The 23,301-nt window shown below is 42.7% G+C and overlaps 1 protein-coding gene across 2 annotated transcripts in view; it reads left to right on the top strand.

The window, feature by feature from the left end:
- The window catches only part of NAGPA (N-acetylglucosamine-1-phosphodiester alpha-N-acetylglucosaminidase), a 203,224-nt gene that overhangs the window by 62,674 nt on the left and 117,249 nt on the right, over positions 1-23,301 (top strand). For both annotated transcript variants that reach the window (XM_053706250.1, XM_053706249.1), the window contains exon 5: positions 18,651-18,779. In XM_053706250.1, the coding sequence (XP_053562225.1) occupies positions 18,651-18,779 (129 nt within the window). The remainder of the gene's footprint in view (positions 1-18,650; positions 18,780-23,301) is intronic.

Raw genomic sequence — 23,301 nt, 5'->3', positions numbered from 1 at the left:
CCTCAGCTAGCAAAGGCCAAGTTCATACGGTTTCAATCAGACAACATGACGACTGTTGCGTACATCAACCATCAGGGGGGAACAAGGAGTTCCCTGGCGATGGAAGAAGTGACCAAAATCATTCAATGGGCGGAGACTCACTCCTGCCACTTGTCTGCAATCCACATCCCAGGAGTGGAAAATTGGGAAGCGGATTTTCTGAGTCGTCAGACATTTCATCCGGGGGAGTGGGAACTCCATCCGGAAATCTTTGCCCAAATTACTCAATTGTGGGGCATTCCAGACATGGATCTGATGGCCTCTCGTCAGAACTTCAAGGTTCCTTGCTACGGGTCCAGATCCAGGGATCCCAAGGCGACTCTAATAGATGCACTAGTAGCACCTTGGACCTTCAAACTAGCTTATGTATTCCCGCCGTTTCCTCTCATCCCCAGGCTGGTAGCCAGGATCAATCAGGAGAGGGCATCAGTGATCTTGATAGCTCCTGCGTGGCCACGCAGGACTTGGTATGCAGACCTGGTGAATATGTCATCGGTTCCACCATGGAAGCTACCTTTGAGACGAGACCTTCTTGTTCAAGGTCCGTTCGAACATCCGAATCTGGTCTCACTCCAACTGACTGCTTGGAGATTGAACGCTTGATCTTATCAAAGCGAGGGTTCTCAGATTCTGTCATTGATACTCTTGTTCAGGCCAGAAAGCCTGTAACTAGAAAAATTTACCACAAAATATGGAAAAAATATATCTGTTGGTGTGAATCTAAAGGATTCCCTTGGGACAAGGTGAAAATTCCTAAGATTCTATCCTTTCTTCAAGAAGGTTTGGAGAAAGGATTATCTGCAAGTTCCTTGAAGGGACAGATTTCTGCCTTGTCTGTGTTACTTCACAAAAAGCTGGCAGCTGTGCCAGATGTTCAAGCCTTTGTTCAGGCTCTGGTTAGAATCAAGCCTGTTTACAAACCTTTGACTCCTCCTTGGAGTCTCAATTTAGTTCTTTCAGTTCTTCAGGGGGTTCCGTTTGAACCCTTACATTCCGTTGATATTAAGTTATTATCTTGGAAAGTTTTGTTTTTGGTTGCAATTTCTTCTGCTAGAAGAGTTTCAGAATTATCTGCTCTGCAGTGTTCTCCTCCTTATCTGGTGTTCCATGCAGATAAGGTGGTTTTACGTACTAAACCTGGTTTCTCCAACATAGGTGTGTCCGGTCCACGGCGTCATCCTTACTTGTGGGATATTCTCTTCCCCAACAGGAAATGGCAAAGAGCCCAGCAAAGCTGGTCACATGATCCCTCCTAGGCTCCGCCTACCCCAGTCATTCTCTTTGCCGTTGTACAGGCAACATCTCCACGGAGATGGCTTAGAGTTTTTTAGTGTTTAACTGTAGTTTTTTTTATTCAATCAAGAGTTTGTTATTTTAAAATAGTGCTGGTATGTACTATTTACTCTGAAACAGAAAAGAAATGAAGATTTCTGTTTGTAAGAGGAAAATGATTTTAGCAACCGTTACTAAAATCCATGGCTGTTCCACACAGGACTGTTGAGAGGAATTAACTTCAGTTGGGGGAACAGTGAGCAGTCTTTTGCTGCTTGAGGTATGACACATTCTAACAAGACGATGTAATGCTGGAAGCTGTCATTTTCCCTATGGGATCCGGTAAGCCATTTTTATTCAGACAGTAAATAAGGGCTTCACAAGGGCTTATTAAGACTGTAGACATTTTCTGGGCTAAATCGATTCATATATACACATATTTAGCCTTGAGGAATCATTTAATCTGGGTATTTTTGTAAAATAATATCGGCAGGCACTGTTTTAGACACCTTATTCTCTAGGGGCTTTCCCTAATCATAGGCAGAGCCTCATTTTCGCGCCGGTATTGCGCACTTGTTTTTGAGAAGCATGACATGCAGTCGCATGTGTGAGGAGCTCTGATACATAGAAAAGACTTTCTGAAGGCGTCATTTGGTATCGTATTCCCCTTTGGGCTTGGTTGGGTCTCAGCAAAGCAGATACCAGGGACTGTAAAGGGGTTAAAGATAAAAACGGCTCCGGTTCCGTTATTTTAAGGGTTAAAGCTTCCAAATTTGGTGTGCAATACTTTTAAGGCTTTAAGACACTGTGGTGAAATTTTGGTGAATTTTGAACAATTCCTTCATACTTTTTCGCAATTGCAGTAATAAAGTGTGTTCAGTTTAAAATTTAAAGTGACAGTAACGGTTTTATTTTAAAACGTTTTTTGTACTTTGTTATCAAGTTTATGCCTGTTTAACATGTCTGAACTACCAGATAGATTGTGTTCTGAATGTGGGGAAGCCAAGGTTCCTTCTCATTTAAATAGATGTGATTTATGTGACACTGAAAATGATGCCCAAGATGATTCCTCAAGTGAGGGGAGTAAGCATGGTACTGCATCATTCCCTCCTTCGTCTACACCAGTCTTGCCCACTCAGGAGGCCCCTAGTACATCTAGCGCGCCAATACTCCTTACTATGCAACAATTAACGGCTGTAATGGATAATTCTATCAAAAACATTTTAGCCAAAATGCCCACTTATCAGCGCAAGCGCGACTGCTCTGTTTTAGATACTGAAGAGCATGAGGACGCTGATGATAATGGTTCTGAAATGCCCCTACACCAGTCTGAGGGGGCCAGGGAGGTTTTGTCTGAGGGAGAAATTTCAGATTCAGGGAAAATTTCTCAACAAGCTGAACCCGATGTGATTACATTTAAATTTAAGTTGGAACATCTCCGCGCTCTGCTTAAGGAGGTATTATCCACTCTGGATGATTGTGATAATTTGATCATCCCAGAGAAACTATGTAAAATGGACAAGTTCCTAGAGGTCCCGGGGCTCCCAGAAGCTTTTCCTATACCCAAGCGGGTGGCGGACATTGTAAATAAAGAATGGGAAAGGCCCGGTATACCTTTCGTCCCTCCCCCCATATTTAAAAAATTGTTTCCTATGGTCGACCCCAGAAAGGACTTATGGCAGACAGTCCCCAAGGTCGAGGGAGCGGTTTCTACTTTAAACAAACGCACCACTATACCCATAGAAGATAGTTGTGCTTTCAAAGATCCTATGGATAAAAAATTAGAAGGTTTGCTTAAAAAGATGTTTGTTCAGCAAGGTTACCTTCTACAACCAATTTCATGCATTGTCCCTGTCACTACAGCCGCGTGTTTCTGGTTCGATGAGCTAGTAAAGGCGATCGATAGTGATTCTCCTCCTTATGAGGAGATTATGGACAGAATCCGTGCTCTCAAATTGGCCAATTCTTTCACCCTAGACGCCACTTTGCAATTGGCTAGGTTAGCGGCGAAAAATTCTGGGTTTGCTATTGTGGCGCGCAGAGCGCTTTGGTTGAAATCTTGGTCAGCGGATGCGTCTTCCAAGAACAAATTGCTTAACATTCCTTTCAAGGGGAAAACGCTGTTTGGCCCTGACTTGAAAGAGATTATCTCTGATATCACTGGGGGCAAGGGCCACGCCCTTCCTCAGGATAGGTCTTTCAAGGCCAAAAATAAACCTAATTTTCGTCCCTTTCGCAGAAACGGACCAGCCCCAAGTGCTACGTCCTCTAAGCAAGAGGGTAATACTTCTCAAGCCAAGCCAGCCTGGAGACCAATGCAAGGCTGGAACAAAGGAAAGCAGGCCAAGAAACCTGCCACTGCTACCAAGACAGCATGAGATGTTGGCCCCCGATCCGGGACCGGATCTGGTGGGGGGCAGACTCTCTCTCTTCGCTCAGGCTTGGGCAAGAGATGTTCTGGATCCTTGGGCACTAGAAATAGTCTCCCAAGGTTATCTTCTGGAATTCAAGGGGCTTCCCCCAAGGGGGAGGTTCCACAGGTCTCAATTGTCTTCAGACCACATAAAAAGACAGGCATTCTTACATTGTGTAGAAGACCTGTTAAAAATGGGAGTGATTCATCCTGTTCCTTTAGGAGAACAAGGGATGGGGTTCTACTCCAATCTGTTCGTAGTTCCCAAAAAAGAGGGAACATTCAGACCAATCTTAGATCTCAAGATCCTAAACAAGTTTCTCAAGGTTCCATCGTTCAAAATGGAAACCATTCGAACTATTCTTCCTTCCATCCAGGAAGGTCAATTCATGACCACGGTGGATTTAAAGGATGCGTATCTACATATTCCTATCCACAAGGAACATCATCGGTTCCTAAGGTTCGCATTCCTGGACAAGCATTACCAGTTTGTGGCACTTCCGTTCGGATTAGCCACTGCTCCAAGGATTTTCACAAAGGTACTAGGGTCCCTTCTAGCGGTGCTAAGACCAAGGGGCATTGCAGTAGTACCTTACTTGGACGACATTCTGATTCAAGCGTCGTCCCTTCCTCAAGAAAAGGCTCACACGGACATTGTCCTGGCCTTTCTCAGATCTCACGGGTGGAAAGTGAACGTAGAAAAAAGTTCTCTATCTCCGTCAACAAGGGTTCCCTTCTTGGGAACAATAATAGACTCCTTAGAAATGAGGATTTTTCTGACAGAGGCCAGAAAATCAAAACTTCTAAACTCTTGTCAAATACTTCATTCTGTTCCTCTTCCTTCCATAGCGCAGTGCATGGAAGTAATAGGTTTGATGGTAGCGGCAATGGACATAGTTCCTTTTGCGCGAATTCATCTAAGACCATTTCAACTGTGCATGCTCAGTCAGTGGAATGGGGACTATACAGACTTGTCTCCGACGATACAAGTAGATCAGAGGACCAGAGATTCACTCCGTTGGTGGCTGTCCCTGGACAACCTGTCACAGGGGATGAGCTTCCGCAGACCAGAGTGGGTCATTGTCACGACCGACGCCAGTCTGGTGGGCTGGGGCGCGGTCTGGGGACCCCTGAAAGCTCAGGGTCTTTGGTCTCGGGAAGAATCTCTTCTCCCGATAAATATTCTGGAACTGAGAGCGATATTCAATGCTCTCAAGGCTTGGCCTCAGCTAGCAAAGGCCAAGTTCATACGGTTTCAATCAGACAACATGACGACTGTTGCGTACATCAACCATCAGGGGGGAACAAGGAGTTCCCTGGCGATGGAAGAAGTGACCAAAATCATTCAATGGGCGGAGACTCACTCCTGCCACTTGTCTGCAATCCACATCCCAGGAGTGGAAAATTGGGAAGCGGATTTTCTGAGTCGTCAGACATTTCATCCGGGGGAGTGGGAACTCCATCCGGAAATCTTTGCCCAAATTACTCAATTGTGGGGCATTCCAGACATGGATCTGATGGCCTCTCGTCAGAACTTCAAGGTTCCTTGCTACGGGTCCAGATCCAGGGATCCCAAGGCGACTCTAGTAGATGCACTAGTAGCACCTTGGACCTTCAAACTAGCTTATGTATTCCCGCCGTTTCCTCTCATCCCCAGGCTGGTAGCCAGGATCAATCAGGAGAGGGCATCGGTGATCTTGATAGCTCCTGCGTGGCCACGCAGGACTTGGTATGCAGACCTGGTGAATATGTCATCGGTTCCACCATGGAAGCTACCTTTGAGACGAGACCTTCTTGTTCAAGGTCCGTTCGAACATCCGAATCTGGTCTCACTCCAACTGACTGCTTGGAGATTGAACGCTTGATCTTATCAAAGCTAGGGTTCTCAGATTCTGTCATTGATACTCTTGTTCAGGCCAGAAAGCCTGTAACTAGAAAAATTTACCACAAAATATGGAAAAAATATATCTGTTGGTGTGAATCTAAAGGATTCCCTTGGGACAAGGTGAAAATTCCTAAGATTCTATCCTTTCTTCAAGAAGGTTTGGAGAAAGGATTATCTGCAAGTTCCTTGAAGGGACAGATTTCTGCCTTGTCTGTGTTACTTCACAAAAAGCTGGCAGCTGTGCCAGATGTTCAAGCCTTTGTTCAGGCTCTGGTTAGAATCAAGCCTGTTTACAAACCTTTGACTCCTCCTTGGAGTCTCAATTTAGTTCTTTCAGTTCTTCAGGGGGTTCCGTTTGAACCCTTACATTCCGTTGATATTAAGTTATTATCTTGGAAAGTTTTGTTTTTGGTTGCAATTTCTTCTGCTAGAAGAGTTTCAGAATTATCTGCTCTGCAGTGTTCTCCTCCTTATCTGGTGTTCCATGCAGATAAGGTGGTTTTACGTACTAAACCTGGTTTCTCCAACATAGGTGTGTCCGGTCCACGGCGTCATCCTTACTTGTGGGATATTCTCTTCCCCAACAGGAAATGGCAAAGAGCCCAGCAAAGCTGGTCACATGATCCCTCCTAGGCTCCGCCTACCCCAGTCATTCTCTTTGCCGTTGTACAGGCAACATCTCCACGGAGATGGCTTAGAGTTTTTTAGTGTTTAACTGTAGTTTTTATTATTCAATCAAGAGTTTGTTATTTTAAAATAGTGCTGGTATGTACTATTTACTCTGAAACAGAAAAGAAATGAAGATTTCTGTTTGTAAGAGGAAAATGATTTTAGCAACCGTTACTAAAATCCATGGCTGTTCCACACAGGACTGTTGAGAGGAATTAACTTCAGTTGGGGGAACAGTGAGCAGTCTTTTGCTGCTTGAGGTATGACACATTCTAACAAGACGATGTAATGCTGGAAGCTGTCATTTTCCCTATGGGATCCGGTAAGCCATTTTTATTCAGACAGTAAATAAGGGCTTCACAAGGGCTTATTAAGACTGTAGACATTTTCTGGGCTAAATCGATTCATATATACACATATTTAGCCTTGAGGAATCATTTAATCTGGGTATTTTTGTAAAATAATATCGGCAGGCACTGTTTTAGACACCTTATTCTCTAGGGGCTTTCCCTAATCATAGGCAGAGCCTCATTTTCGCGCCGGTATTGCGCACTTGTTTTTGAGAAGCATGACATGCAGTCGCATGTGTGAGGAGCTTTGATACATAGAAAAGACTTTCTGAAGGCGTCATTTGGTATCGTATTCCCCTTTGGGCTTGGTTGGGTCTCAGCAAAGCAGATACCAGGGACTGTAAAGGGGTTAAAGATAAAAACGGCTCCGGTTCCGTTATTTTAAGGGTTAAAGCTTCCAAATTTGGTGTGCAATACTTTTAAGGCTTTAAGACACTGTGGTGAAATTTTGGTGAATTTTGAACAATTCCTTCATACTTTTTCGCAATTGCAGTAATAAAGTGTGTTCAGTTTAAAATTTAAAGTGACAGTAACGGTTTTATTTTAAAACGTTTTTTGTACTTTGTTATCAAGTTTATGCCTGTTTAACATGTCTGAACTACCAGATAGACTGTGTTCTGAATGTGGGGAAGCCAAGGTTCCTTCTCATTTAAATAGATGTGATTTATGTGACACTGAAAATGATGCCCAAGATGATTCCTCAAGTGAGGGGAGTAAGCATGGTACTGCATCATTCCCTCCTTCGTCTACACCAGTCTTGCCCACTCAGGAGGCCCCTAGTACATCTAGCGCGCCAATACTCCTTACTATGCAACAATTAACGGCTGTAATGGATAATTCTATCAAAAACATTTTAGCCAAAATGCCCACTTATCAGCGCAAGCGCGACTGCTCTGTTTTAGATACTGAAGAGCATGAGGACGCTGATGATAATGGTTCTGAAATGCCCCTACACCAGTCTGAGGGGGCCAGGGAGGTTTTGTCTGAGGGAGAAATTTCAGATTCAGGGAAAATTTCTCAACAAGCTGAACCCGATGTGATTACATTTAAATTTAAGTTGGAACATCTCCGCGCTCTGCTTAAGGAGGTATTATCCACTCTGGATGATTGTGAGAATTTGATCATCCCAGAGAAACTATGTAAAATGGACAAGTTCCTAGAGGTCCCGGGGCTCCCAGAAGCTTTTCCTATACCCAAGCGGGTGGCGGACATTGTAAATAAAGAATGGGAAAGGCCCGGTATACCTTTCGTCCCTCCCCCCATATTTAAAAAATTGTTTCCTATGGTCGACCCCAGAAAGGACTTATGGCAGACAGTCCCCAAGGTCGAGGGAGCGGTTTCTACTTTAAACAAACGCACCACTATACCCATAGAAGATAGTTGTGCTTTCAAAGATCCTATGGATAAAAAATTAGAAGGTTTGCTTAAAAAGATGTTTGTTCAGCAAGGTTACCTTCTACAACCAATTTCATGCATTGTCCCTGTCACTACAGCCGCGTGTTTCTGGTTCGATGAGCTAGTAAAGGCGATCGATAGTGATTCTCCTCCTTATGAGGAGATTATGGACAGAATCCGTGCTCTCAAATTGGCCAATTCTTTCACCCTAGACGCCACTTTGCAATTGGCTAGGTTAGCGGCGAAAAATTCTGGGTTTGCTATTGTGGCGCGCAGAGCGCTTTGGTTGAAATCTTGGTCAGCGGATGCGTCTTCCAAGAACAAACTACTTAACATTCCTTTCAAGGGGAAAACGCTGTTTGGCCCTGACTTGAAAGAGATTATCTCTGATATCACTGGGGGTAAGGGCCACGCCCTTCCTCAGGATAGGTCTTTCAAGGCCAAAAATAAACCTAATTTTCGTCCCTTTCGTAGAAACGGACCAGCCCCAAGTGCTACGTCCTCTAAGCAAGAGGGTAATACTTCTCAAGCCAAGCCAGCCTGGAGACCAATGCAAGGCTGGAACAAGGGAAAGCAGGCCAAGAAACCTGCCACTGCTACCAAGACAGCATGAAATGTTGGCCCCCGATCCGGGACCGGATCTGGTGGGGGGCAGACTCTCTCTCTTTGCTCAGGCTTGGGCAAGAGATGTTCTGGATCCTTGGGCACTAGAAATAGTCTCCCAAGGTTATCTTCTGGAATTCAAGGGGCTTCCCCCAAGGGGGAGGTTCCACAGGTCTCAATTGTCTTCAGACCATATAAAGAGACAGGCATTCTTACATTGTGTAGAAGACCTGTTAAAAATGGGAGTGATTCATCCTGTTCCATTAGGAGAACAAGGGATGGGGTTCTACTCCAATCTGTTCATAGTTCCCAAAAAAGAGGGAACGTTCAGACCAATCTTAGATCTCAAGATCTTAAACAAGTTTCTCAAGGTTCCCTCGTTCAAAATGGAAACCATTCGAACAATTCTTCCTTCCATCCAGGAAGGTCAATTCATGACCACGGTGGATTTAAAGGATGCGTATCTACATATTCCTATCCACAAGGAACATCATCGGTTCCTAAGGTTCGCATTCCTGGACAAGCATTACCAGTTTGTGGCGCTTCCTTTCGGATTAGCCACTGCTCCAAGGATTTTCACAAAGGTACTAGGGTCCCTTCTAGCGGTACTAAGACCAAGGGGCATTGCAGTAGTTCCTTACTTGGACGACATTCTGATTCAAGCGTCGTCCCTTCCTCAAGCAAAGGCTCACACGGACATAGTCCTGGCCTTTCTCAGATCTCACGGATGGAAAGTGAACGTGGAAAAGAGTTCTCTATCTATGTCGACAAGGGTTCCCTTCTTGGGAACAATAATAGACTCCTTAGAAATGAGGATTTTTCTGACAGAGGCCAGAAAAACAAAACTTCTAAACTCTTGTCAAACACTTCATTCCGTTCCTCTTCCTTCCATAGCGCAGTGCATGGAAGTAATAGGTTTGATGGTAGCGGCAATGGACATAGTTCCTTTTGCGCGCATTCATCTAAGACCATTACAACTGTGCATGCTCAGTCAGTGGAATGGGGACTATACAGACTTGTCTCCGAAGATACAAGTAAATCAGAGGACCAGAGACTCACTCCGTTGGTGGCTGTCCCTGGACAACCTGTCACAAGGGATGACCTTCCGCAGACCAGAGTGGGTCATTGTCACGACCGACGCCAGTCTGATGGGCTGGGGCGCGGTCTGGGGACCCCTGAAAGCTCAGGGTCTTTGGTCTCGGGAAGAATCTCTTCTACCGATAAATATTCTGGAACTGAGAGCGATATTCAATGCTCTCAAGGCTTGGCCTCAGCTAGCAAAGGCCAAGTTCATACGGTTTCAATCAGACAACATGACGACTGTTGCGTACATCAACCATCAGGGGGGAACAAGGAGTTCCCTGGCGATGGAAGAAGTGACCAAAATCATTCAATGGGCGGAGACTCACTCCTGCCACCTATCTGCAATCCACATCCCAGGAGTGGAAAATTGGGAAGCGGATTTTCTGAGTCGTCAGACATTACATCCGGGGGAGTGGGAACTCCATCCGGAAATCTTTGCCCAAATTACTCAACTGTGGGGCATTCCAGACATGGATCTGATGGCCTCTCGTCAGAACTTCAAGGTTCCTTGCTACGGGTCCAGATCCAGGGATCCCAAGGCGACTCTAGTAGATGCACTAGTAGCACCTTGGACCTTCAAACTAGCTTATGTATTCCCGCCGTTTCCTCTCATCCCCAGGCTGGTAGCCAGGATCAATCAAGAGAGGGCGTCGGTGATCTTGATAGCTCCTGCGTGGCCACGCAGGACTTGGTATGCAGATCTGGTGAATATGTCATCGGCTCCACCATGGAAGCTACCTTTGAGACGAGACCTTCTTGTTCAAGGTCCGTTCGAACATCCGAATCTGGTCTCACTCCAGCTGACTGCTTGGAGATTGAACGCTTGATCTTATCAAAACGAGGGTTCTCAGATTCTGTTATTGATACTCTTGTTCAGGCCAGAAAGCCTGTAACTAGAAAAATTTACCACAAAATATGGAAAAAATATATCTGTTGGTGTGAATCTAAAGGATTCCCTTGGGACAAGGTAAAGATTCCTAAGATTCTATCCTTTCTTCAAGAAGGATTGGAGAAAGGATTATCTGCAAGTTCCTTGAAGGGACAGATTTCTGCCTTGTCTGTGTTACTTCACAAAAAGCTGGCAGCTGTGCCAGATGTTCAAGCCTTTGTTCAGGCTCTGGTTAGAATCAAGCCTGTTTACAAACCTTTGACTCCTCCTTGGAGTCTCAACTTAGTTCTTTCAGTTCTTCAGGGGGTTCCGTTTGAACCCTTACATTCCGTTGATATTAAGTTATTATCTTGGAAAGTTTTGTTTTTGGTTGCAATTTCTTCTGCTAGAAGAGTTTCAGAATTATCTGCTCTGCAGTGTTCTCCTCCTTATCTGGTGTTCCATGCAGATAAGGTGGTTTTACGTACTAAACCTGGTTTTCTTCCAAAAGTTGTTTCTAACAAAAACATTAACCAGGAGATAGTCGTACCTTCTTTGTGTCCGAAACCAGTTTCGAAGAAGGAACGTTTGTTGCACAATTTGGATGTTGTTCGCGCTCTAAAATTCTATTTCTCCAACATAGGTGTGTCCGGTCCACGGCGTCATCCTTACTTGTGGGATATTCTCTTCCCCAACAGGAAATGGCAAAGAGCCCAGCAAAGCTGGTCACATGATCCCTCCTAGGCTCCGCCTACCCCAGTCATTCTCTTTGCCGTTGTACAGGCAACATCTCCACGGAGATGGCTTAGAGTTTTTTAGTGTTTAACTGTAGTTTTTATTATTCAATCAAGAGTTTGTTATTTTAAAATAGTGCTGGTATGTACTATTTACTCAGAAACAGAAAAGAGATGAAGATTTCTGTTTGTATGAGGAAAATGATTTTAGCATCGTAACTAAAATCCATGGCTGTTCCACACAGGACTGTTGAGAGCAATTAACTTCAGTTGGGGGAACAGTGTGCAGTCTCTTGCTGCTTGAGGTATGACACATTCTAACAAGACGATGTAATGCTGGAAGCTGTCATTTTTCCCTATGGGATCCGGTAAGCCATGTTTATTACGATGGTAAATAAGGGCTTCACAAGGGCTTATTAAGATTGTAGACTTTTCTGGGCTAAATCGATTCAGTTTTAAAACATATTTAGCTTTGAGGAATCATTTTATCTGGGTTTATTGATATTATAATATCGGCAGGCACTGTATTAGACACCTTATTTCTCTGGGGCTTTCCCAAAGCATAAGCAGAGCCTCAGTTTCGCGCCGGTGTGGCGCACTTGTTTTTGAGAGGCATGGCATGCAGTCGCATGTGAGAGGAGCTCTGATACTTAGAAAAGACCTTCTGAAGGCGTCATTTGGTATCGTATTCCCCTTTGGGTTTGGTTGGGTCTCAGCAAAGCAGATACCAGGGACTGTAAAGGGGTTAAACTGTTAAAACGGCTCCGGTTCCGTTATTTTAAGGGTTAAAGCTTCCAAATTTGGTGTGCAATACTTTTAAGGCTTTAAGACACTGTGGTGAAAATTTGGTGAATTTTGTACAATTCCTTCACGTTTTTTCGCAATTGCAGTAATAAAGTGTGTTCAGTTTAAAATTTAAAGTGACAGTAACGGTTTTATTTTAAAACGTTTTTTGTACTTTATTATCAAGTTTATGCCTGTTTAACATGTCTGTACTACCAGATAGACTGTGTTCTGAATGTGGGGAAGCCAGAATTCCTGTTCATTTAAATAAATGTGATTTATGTGATAATGACAATGATGCCCAAGATGATTCCTCAAGTGAGGGGAGTAAGCATGGTACTGCATCATTCCCTCCTTCGTCTACACGAGTCTTGCCCACTCAGGAGGCCCCTAGTACATCTAGCGCGCCAATTCTCCTTACTATGCAACAATTAACGGCTGTAATGGATAATTCTGTCAAAAACATTTTAGCCAAAATGAACCCTTGTCAGCGTAAGCGTGGCTGCTCTGTTTTAGTTACTGAAGAGCATGACGACGCTGATATTAATATCTCTGAAGGGCCCCTAACCCAATCTGAGGGGGCCAGGGAGGTTTTGTCTGAGGGAGAAATTACTGATTCAGGGAACATTTCTCAACAGGCTGAACCTGATGTAATTGCATTTAAATTTAAGTTGGAACATCTCCGCATTCTGCTTAAGGAGGTATTATCCACTCTGGATGATTGTGAAAAGTTGGTCATCCCAGAGAAACTATGTAAAATGGACAAGTTCCTAGAGGTGCCGGAGCTCCCAGAAGCTTTTCCTATACCCAAGCGGGTGGCGGACATTGTTAATAAAGAATGGGAAAGGCCCGGTATTCCTTTCGTCCCTCCCCCCATATTTAAAAAATTGTTTCCTATGGTCGACCCCAGAAAGGACTTATGGCAGACAGTCCCCAAGGTCGAGGGAGCGGTTTCTACTTTAAACAAACGCACCACTATACCCATAGAGGATAGTTGTGCTTTCAAAGATCCTATGGATAAAAAATTAGAAGGTTTGCTTAAAAAGATGTTTGTTCAGCAGGGTTACCTTCTACAACCAATTTCATGCATTGTCCCTGTCACTACAGCCGCATGTTTCTGGTTTGATGAACTGATAAAGGCGCTCGATAGTGATTCTCCTCCTTATGAGGAGATTATGGACAGAATCAATGCTCTCAAATTGGCTAATTCTTTCAACCTAGACGCCACTTTGCAATTGGCTAGGTTAGCGGCTAAGAATTCTGGGTTTGCTATTGTGGCGCGCAGAGCGCTTTGGTTGAAATCTTGGTCGGCTGACGCGTCTTCCAAGAACAAGCTACTAAACATTCCTTTCAAGGGGAAAACGCTGTTTGGCCCTGACTTGAAAGAGATTATCTCGGATATCACCGGGGGTAAGGGCCACGCCCTTCCTCAGGATCGGCCTTTCAAGGCGAAAAATAGACCTAATTTTCGTCCCTTTCGTAAAAACGGACCAGCCCAAAGTGCTACGTCCTCTAAGCAAGAGGGTAATACTTCTCAAGCCAAGCCAGCTTGGAGACCAATGCAAGGCTGGAACAAGGGAAAGCAGGCCAAGAAGCCTGCCACTGCTACCAAGACAGCATGAAATATTGGCCCCCGATCCGGGACCGGATCTGGTGGGGGGCAGACTCTCTCTCTTCGCTCAGGCTTGGGCAAGAGATGTTCTGGATCCTTGGGCGCTAGAAATAGTCTCCCAGGGTTATCTTCTGGAATTCAAGGGACTTCCCCCAAGGGGGAGGTTCCACAGGTCTCAGTTGTCTTCAGACCACATAAAAAGACAGGCGTTCTTACATTGTGTAGAAGACCTGTTAAAAATGGGAGTGATTCATCCTGTTCCACTAAGAGAACAAGGGATGGGGTTCTACTCCAATCTGTTCATAGTTCCCAAAAAAGAGGGAACGTTCAGACCAATCTTAGATCTCAAGATCTTAAACAAGTTTCTCAAGGTTCCATCTTTCAAGATGGAAACCATTCGAACTATTCTTCCTTCCATCCAGGAGGGTCAATTCATGACCACGGTGGATTTAAAGGATGCGTATCTACATATTCCTATCCACAAGGAACATCATCGGTTCCTAAGGTTTGCATTCCTGGACAAACATTACCAGTTCGTGGCGCTTCCTTTCGGATTAGCCACTGCTCCAAGGATTTTCACAAAGGTACTAGGCTCCCTTCTAGCGGTGCTAAGACCAAGGGGCATTGCAGTAGTACCTTACCTGGACGACATTCTGATTCAAGCGTCGTCCCTTCCTCAAGCAAAGGCTCACACGGACATTGTCCTGGCCTTTCTCAGATCTCACGGCTGGAAAGTGAACGTGGAAAAGAGTTCTCTATCCCCGTCAACAAGGGTTCCCTTCTTGGGAACAATTATAGACTCTTTAGAAATGAGGATCTTTCTAACAGAGGCCAGAAAAACCAGTTTCAAAGAAGGAACGTTTGTTGCACAATTTGGATGTTGTTCGCGCTCTAAAATTCTATTTAGATGCTACAAAGGATTTTAGACAAACATCTTCCTTGTTTGTTGTTTATTCAGGTAAAAGGAGAGGTCAAAAAGCAACTTCTACCTCTCTCTCTTTTTGGATTAAAAGCATCATCAGATTGGCTTACGAGACTGCCGGACGGCAGCCTCCCGAAAGAATCACAGCTCATTCCACTAGGGCTGTGGCTTCCACATGGGCCTTCAAGAACGAGGCTTCTGTTGATCAGATATGTAGGGCAGCGACTTGGTCTTCACTGCACACTTTTACCAAATTTTACAAGTTTGATACTTTTGCTTCTTCTGAGGCTATTTTTGGGAGAAAGGTTTTGCAAGCCGTGGTGCCTTCCATTTAGGTGACCTGATTTGCTCCCTCCCTTCATCCGTGTCCTAAAGCTTTGGTATTGGTTCCCACAAGTAAGGATGACGCCGTGGACCGGACACACCTATGTTGGAGAAAACAGAATTTATGTTTACCTGATAAATTTCTTTCTCCAACGGTGTGTCCGGTCCACGGCCCGCCCTGGTTTTTTAATCAGGTCTGATAATTTATTTTCTTTAACTACAGTCACCACGGTACCATATGGTTTCTCCTATGCAAATATTCCTCCTTACCGTCGGTCGAATGACTGGGGTAGGCGGAGCCTAGGAGGGATCATGTGACCAGCTTTGCTGGGCTCTTTGCCATTTCCTGTTGGGGAAGAGAATATCCCACAAGTAAGGATGACGCCGTGGACCGGACACACCGTTGGAGAAAGAAATTTATCAGGTAAACATAAATTCTGTTTTAGATGCTACAAAGGATTTTAGACAAACATCTTCCTTGTTTGTTGTTTATTCTGGTAAAAGGAGAGGTCAAAAAGCAACTTCTACCTCTCTCTCTTTTTGGATTAAAAGCATCATCAGATTGGCTTATGTGACTGCCGGACGGCAGCCTCCTGAAAGAATCACAGCTCATTCCACTAGGGCTGTGGCTTCCACATGGGCCTTCAAGAACGAGGCTTCTGTTGATCAGATATGTAGGGCAGCGACTTGGTCTTCACTGCACACTTTTACCAAATTTTACAAGTTTGATACTTTTGCTTCTTCTGAGGCTATTTTTGGGAGAAAGGTTTTGCAAGCCGTGGTGCCTTCCATTTAGGTGACCTGATTTGCTCCCTCCCTTCATCCGTGTCCTAAAGCTTTGGTATTGGTTCCCACAAGTAAGGATGACGCCGTGGACCGGACACACCCATGTTGGAGAAAACAGAATTTATGTTTACCTGATAAATTACTTTCTCCAACGGTGTGTCCGGTCCACGGCCCGCCCTGGTTTTTTAATCAGGTCTGATAATTTATTTTCTTTAACTACAGTCACCACGGTATCATATGGTTTCTCCTATGCAAATATTCCTCCTTAACGTCGGTCGAATGACTGGGGTAGGCGGAGCCTAGGAGGGATCATGTGACCAGCTTTGCTGGGCTCTTTGCCATTTCCTGTTGGGGAAGAGAATATCCCACAAGTAAGGATGACGCCGTGGACCGGACACACCATTGGAGAAAGTAATTTATCAGGTAAACATAAATTCTGTTTTTCTTCCGAAAGTTGTTTCTAACAAAAACATTAACCAGGAGATAGTCGTGCCTTCTTTGTGTCCGAATCCAGTTTCAAAGAAGGAACGTTTGTTGCACAATTTGGATGTTGTTCGTGCTCTAAAATTCTATTTAGATGCTACAAAGGATTTTAGACAAACATCTTCCTTGTTTGTTGTTTATTCTGGTAAAAGGAGAGGTCAAAAAGCAACTTCTACCTCTCTCTCTTTTTGGATTAAAAGCATCATCAGATTGGCTTATGAGACTGCCGGACGGCAGCCTCCTGAAAGAATCACAGCTCATTCCACTAGGGCTGTGGCTTCCACATGGGCCTTCAAGAACGAGGCTTCTGTTGATCAGATATGTAAGGCAGCGACTTGGTCTTCACTGCACACTTTTACTAAATTTTACAAGTTTGATACTTTTGCTTCTTCTGAGGCTATTTTTGGGAGAAAGGTTTTGCAAGCCGTGGTGCCTTCCATCTAGGTGACCTGATTTGCTCCCTCCCTTCATCCGTGTCCTAAAGCTTTGGTATTGGTTCCCACAAGTAAGGATGACGCCGTGGACCGGACACACCTATGTTGGAGAAAACAGAATTTATGTTTACCTGATAAATTACTTTCTCCAACGGTGTGTCCGGTCCACGGCCCGCCCTGGTTTTTTAATCAGGTCTGATAATTTATTTTCTTTAACTACAGTCACCACGGTATCATATGGTTTCTCCTATGCAAATATTCCTCCTTTACGTCGGTCGAATGACTGGGGAAGGCGGAGCCTAGGAGGGATCATGTGACCAGCTTTGCTGGGCTCTTTGCCATTTCCTGTTGGGGAAGAGAATATCCCACAAGTAAGGATGACGCCGTGGACCGGACACACCTTTGGAGAAAGTAATTTATCAGGTAAACATAAATTCTGTTTTTAGTCTTTTTAGTCAGGTTTTTTGCTGAATAGGTTTTTGCCAAGGATTGTTAAATATTTTTAGTTTTTTTTCTGGTTATTACTGTCCCTTCTATTTAGGAAAGAATTATATACAAAAAGAAAAGCTGTTTTATGGTTTTGGCCAGAACTTCATATTTTTTCAAGGAAAGTTTTTAGTTTTATCCAGTTCTAGATTTGACACAAAAGCGTGATTTTTGTTTTTTTAATTTTTACATTGGAATAATGTCTGTTTATTATTTAAAGGAAGATTATTAATTCATTCAGATTGCTTTTTTAGCTTTTCAGGTCTCTGATGTTTTTCCCTATTTAGTCTGACTATTGTCTATTGGGTTTTTTCAAGATCCGATATTATGTAGATGTAGGCTGGATAGTCTTTATATAAAAGCATAGGTTTGCCATTCACTTCTACTAGTTGAATTTATGTCTGTTATTGTTTTTATCTTATTTAATCCTTGTCATCAAGCTGTTCTCTTCAAACAACGCTGTACTTTGGCTGTACTCTCATTCATTAACACAGTGCAACCATAGTGAAGCGCTGTTGAAGAGAACAGTCAAATATTGATTTTTCAACCCAGCCACCTAACCTAGCCTTTCCTTGTCTACAAAGCTGTGACTCCTGAGCATAAGACATCCTTTTTTTTATTACTACATTTTTACCTCATAATTATATGATGTTTAGACCAAGAGCAAAGGAAACACATTTATTCAAGAAACATTTTAAAATATTTAACAGTTTTGTTTCCTTTCTCTGCAGCTAATTTTCAACGAGATTTTCAGCTGCTGCAATATATTATAAAACTTTACAAATTGATTTAATCTTCACATTGCAATTAAGATGGTGCTTCATTGTTACAGCCTAATATCGCTTGAATTTTATTTCAAAATGACCTGCAGAAATGTTTTCACTAGAAAAAAATGTAATCGCAGAAAGTGAAAACAAGTTCTGCCTCTGGGTCAGCCATGAATACACAGCCTTATGTAATCATTATTTCAGGATGAATAACCTTTGGATGATAATATATCTTAAATGGAAAACTATCTTTAGATAGAGATTTCTTCAAAAGGCATTTTATAAAAAAAAAAAATCCTATTTAAATAAAATATCTGATTTAAATAAAAAATAAAAAATTTTAAAATGCTAATTTTTTATATTTATTTTGTTAAATTTTTTTTTTAAGTCCATTGATTTTATCCACCCTGGTTATTAGATATGTATGTTTGTAGGGATTTATTTATTTCACGTTTATGTTTGTTCTGCATTTTTTCTGATTGGATCTGGAGTTCTCCACATCCTCTATATGAATAACAGAGCTGTGAACCATTTCTACTTAAAAATAAATATAGTTTTGGAATATTTTTAGATCACTATTTTCAGGTGAAAAAATAATTTGGAGAAAGGAAATTGTTTGAATTGTACTATTTTGTTTTTAATATATGAAGATTTATATAGAATATATAATTCTGGTATATGTTGAGTCATTAATTCATAATATTATATTATTAAACTGTTATCATTTGTTATAATATTTTAGCTTCAACTTGATTGAAATGGCAGAATTCTTAAAAGATAATGGAGTTGTTAACGCCATAAACTTGGATGGTGGAGGGTCAGCTACTTTGGTGTTGAATGGGACACTTTCTAGTTACCCATCTGATTACTGGTAAGTAATGAAAACTTCTAAAGCAAAAAGTTTTTAGGTTGGTAAAACACACACAAAAAATGCTTTTGATCATTTATCTAACTTGTATATCTAGCAATACAATTACTGTTAAAGGGACACTGAACCCAATTTTTTTTCTTTCATGATTCAGATAGAGCATGCAATTTTAAGCAACTTTCTAATTTTCTTTTATCATTTTTTCTTCATTCTCTTGCTATCTTTATTTGAAAAAGAAGGCATCTAAGCTAAGGAGCCAGCATATTTTTGGTTCAGAACCATGGAGAGCACTTGTTTATTAGTGCTGTCCAATCAGCAAGGACAACACAGGTTGTTCACCAAAAATGGGCCGGCATCTAAACTTACATTCTTGCTTTTCAAATAAACATACAAAGTGAATGAATTTTTTTTATAAAAGGAGTAAATTAGAAAGTTGCTTAAAATTGCATGCTTTATCTGAATCACAAAATAAAAAAATTGGGTTCAGTGTCCCTTTTTAAAGGGAAATCAAAAGTTCCTTCCTACAATGTTCTTCTTGGTATGTTTTTGGGTGTAATAATTTTATGTCTAATCAAAGTACATCCAGACAACCCAGAAAAATGCTATGTGAACATTGCACAGAAACACACTTTTAGAGGGCAATGGAAAACATTATAGGCAATTTTGAGAAGAAATTGAATTGTTCTCTAAAGTAGGTACATGCTTTAGGCATAAACATTTAACATAAAAAACACATTTTTTCATTCGTTATTCAGACAGAGCATGTATTTTTAAACAACTTTACAGTGTACTTCTATTATCTAATCTGCTTTGTTTATGTGATATCCTTTGTTAAAATAAAAAGTGAAAAAGCAATTCCCATTACTCTTAGTTAGTCTGTATTATATATATTGAAAGGACTCAGTAAACAATGCATCATAACCGAGAAGCAAGCAATCTCATGGCCATAAGAGTAATATGCTCACCAACCACTGATATTAGACTAGAACACAGAAATATTGAGCCACCTTTACATTCAGAGCTCCCTTAAATGGCAAGAATCCACTGTGCGGATCAAGGGGCTCCAACTCACCCCTCTTCTGCTGAATTACCGCCCTCTTTGGAAGTCGAACTGTTGGACGCTACCAACTTCTGATTGTTCCAGGCTGAACGGCCGCATAGGCTCATACACTTCCCCCTTACTATCAATCCACAGAGCATCTCCAACACATCAGTTGCTTCCGGGTATGTCACCAGCCAATCAAGGGATAAGCACAGCTCACACATTGTATAGGTGTCCAGCACTATCACTGTGGATGCAGTGTTATACCAATATCTAGTTTTCTGTATTTACTGGTCCCAGGAAACCAATGGATAGCAGAGGACCTTTTCTTCTGTTATGTGTGATCAGTCCACGGGTCATCATTACTTCTGGGATATAACTCCTCCCCAACAGGAAATGCAAGAGGATTCACCCAGCAGAGCTGCATATAGCTCCTCCCCTCTACGTCAGTCCCAGTCATTCTCTTGCACCCAACGACTAGATAGGATGTGTGAGAGGACTATGGTGATTATACTTAGTTTTTATGACTTCAATCAAAAGTTTGTTATTTTAAAATAGCACCGGAGCGTGTTATTACTTCTCTGGCAGAGTTTGAGGAAGAATCTGACAGAGATTTTTTACTATGATTTTAACCGGAGTCGTTAAGATCATATTGCTGTTCTCGACCATCTGAGGGAGGTAATGGCTTCAGATCAGGGGACAGCGGGCAGATGAATCTGCATTGAGGTATGTGGCAGTTTTTATTTTCTGAATGGAATTGATGAGAAAAGCCTGCCATACCGTTAAAATGACATGTATGTATACACTTCAGTATTCTGGGGATGGTATTTCACCGGAACTACTGTGTTAAGGTCACTAATCCTTTTAATAACTATTCTCATGTTAAACGTTTTTGCTGGAATGTAGAATCGTTTACATTGCTGAGGTACTGTGTGAATAAATGTTTGGGCATTATTTTCCACTTGGCAGTTTTTTGCTTTAATTGTGACAGTTTCGTTTCTCTTCACTGCTGTGTGGGAGAGGGAGGGGCCGTTTTTGGCGCTCTTTGCTACGCATCAAAAAATTCCAGTCAGCTACTTTTATATGTCCTGCATGATCCGGTTCATTTCTGACAGATCTCAGGGGTCTTCAAACTTCTTTGAAGGGAGGTAAATTCTCTCAGCGGAGCTGTGAGAATTCTTATAGTGACTGTGTATAAAAAACGTTGTTTTGTTTTCTTATGTACAAATTTAATTAGTGTTGTTTTTTACTAATGGGAACAGACCTTTGCTAAAAGTTGTGTTGTTTTAAAATTTGATGCAATAACTGTTTTTCAGTTCATTATTTCAACTGTCATTTAATCGTTAGTACCTCTTTGAGGCACAGTACGTTTTTTGCTAAAAAAGATTATAACCAAGTTGTAAGTTTTTTGCTAGTGTGTTAAACATGTCTGACTCAGAGGAAGATATCTGTGTCATTTGTTCCAATGCCAAGGTGGAGCCCAATAGAAATTTATGTACTAACTGTATTGATGCTACTTTAAATAAAAGTCAATCTGTACAATGTGAACAAATTTCACCAAACAGCGAGGGGAGAGTTATGCCGACTAACTCGCCTCACGCGACAGTACCTGCATCTCCCGCCCGGGAGGTGCGTGATATTTTGGCGCCTAGTACATCTGGGCGGCCATTACAGATAACATTACAAGATATGGCTACTGTTATGACTGAAGTTTTGTCTAAATTACCTGAACTAAGAGGCAAGCGTGATCACTCTGGGGTGAGAACAGAGTGCGCTGACAATGCTAGGGCCATGTCTGATACTGCGTCACAGCTCGCAGAGCATGAGGACGGAGAGCTTCATTCTGTGGGTGACGGTTCTGATCCAAACAGATTGGACTCAGATATTTCAAATTTTAAATTTAAATTGGAGAACCTCCGTGTACTACTAGGGGAGGTCTTAGCAGCTCTCAACGATTGTAACACTGTTGCAATACCAGAGAAACTGTGTAGGTTGGATAAATACTTTGCGGTACCGGCGAGTACTGACGTTTTTCCTATACCTAAGAGACTAACTGAAATTGTTACTAAGGAGTGGGATAGACCCGGTGTGCCGTTCTCACCCCCTCCAATATTTAGAAAGATGTTTCCAATAGACGCCACCACTCGGGACTTATGGCAAACGGTCCCCAAGGTGGAGGGAGCAGTTTCTACTTTAGCTAAGCGTACCACTATCCCGGTGGAGGATAGCTGTGCTTTCTCAGATCCAATGGATAAAAAATTAGAGGGTTACCTTAAGAAAATGTTTGTTCAACAAGGTTTTATATTACAACCCCTTGCATGTATCGCGCCGATTACGGCTGCGGCAGCATTTTGGATTGAGTCGCTTGAAGAGAACCTTAGTTCCTCTACGCTAGACGACATTACGGACAGGCTTAGAGTCCTTAAACTAGCTAATTCTTTCATTTCGGAGGCCGTAGTACATTTAACCAAACTTACGGCTAAGAACTCAGGATTCGCCATACAGGCACGCAGGGCACTGTGGCTAAAATCCTGGTCAGCTGATGTTACTTCTAAGTCCAAATTACTTAATATACCTTTCAAGGGGCAGTCCTTATTCGGGCCCGGTTTGAAAGAAATTATCGCTGACATTACGGGAGGTAAGGGCCACGCCCTACCTCAAGACAAGGCCAAAGCTAAGGCTAGACAGTCTAATTTTCGTCCCTTTCGGAATTTCAAAACAGGAGCAGCATCAACCTCCACTGCACCAAAACAGGAAGGAGCTGTTGCTCGTTACAGGCAAGGCTGGAAGCCTAACCAGTCCTGGAACAAAAGCAAGCAGGCCAGGAAACCTGCTGCTGCCCCAAAGACAGCATGAACCGAGAGCCCCCGATCCGGGACCGGATCTAGTAGGGGGCAGACTCTCTCTCTTCGCCCAGGCCTGGGCAAGAGATGTTCAGGATCCCTGGGCACTAGAGATCATATCTCAGGGATACCTTCTAGACTTCAAATTATCTCCCCCAAGAGGGAGATTTCATCTGTCAAGGTTGTCAACAAACCAGATAAAGAAAGAAGCGTTTCTACGCTGCGTACAAGATCTGTTAACAATGGGAGTGATCCATCCGGTTCCGTGGTCGGAACAAGGACAAGGGTTCTACTCAAACCTGTTTGTGGTTCCCAAAAAAGAGGAAACTTTCAGGCCAATCTTAGATTTAAAGACTCTAAACAAATTCCTAAGAGTTCCATCGTTCAAAATGGAAACTATTCGGACTATTTTACCCATGATCCAAGAGGGTCAGTACATGACCACAGTGGATTTAAAGGATGCTTACCTTCACATACCGATCCACAAAGATCATCACCGGTATCTAAGGTTTGCCTTCTTAGACAGGCACTACCAGTTTGTAGCTCTTCCATTCGGATTGGCTACGGCTCCAAGAATCTTCACAAAGGTTCTGGGTGCCCTTCTAGCGGTACTAAGACCGCGAGGGATTTCGGTAGCTCC

The sequence above is a fragment of the Bombina bombina genome, chromosome 3, assembly GCF_027579735.1.
Source record: "Bombina bombina isolate aBomBom1 chromosome 3, aBomBom1.pri, whole genome shotgun sequence".
Classification (NCBI taxonomy): domain Eukaryota; kingdom Metazoa; phylum Chordata; class Amphibia; order Anura; family Bombinatoridae; genus Bombina; species Bombina bombina.
This window is presented reverse-complemented; position numbering and strand designations above follow the sequence as displayed.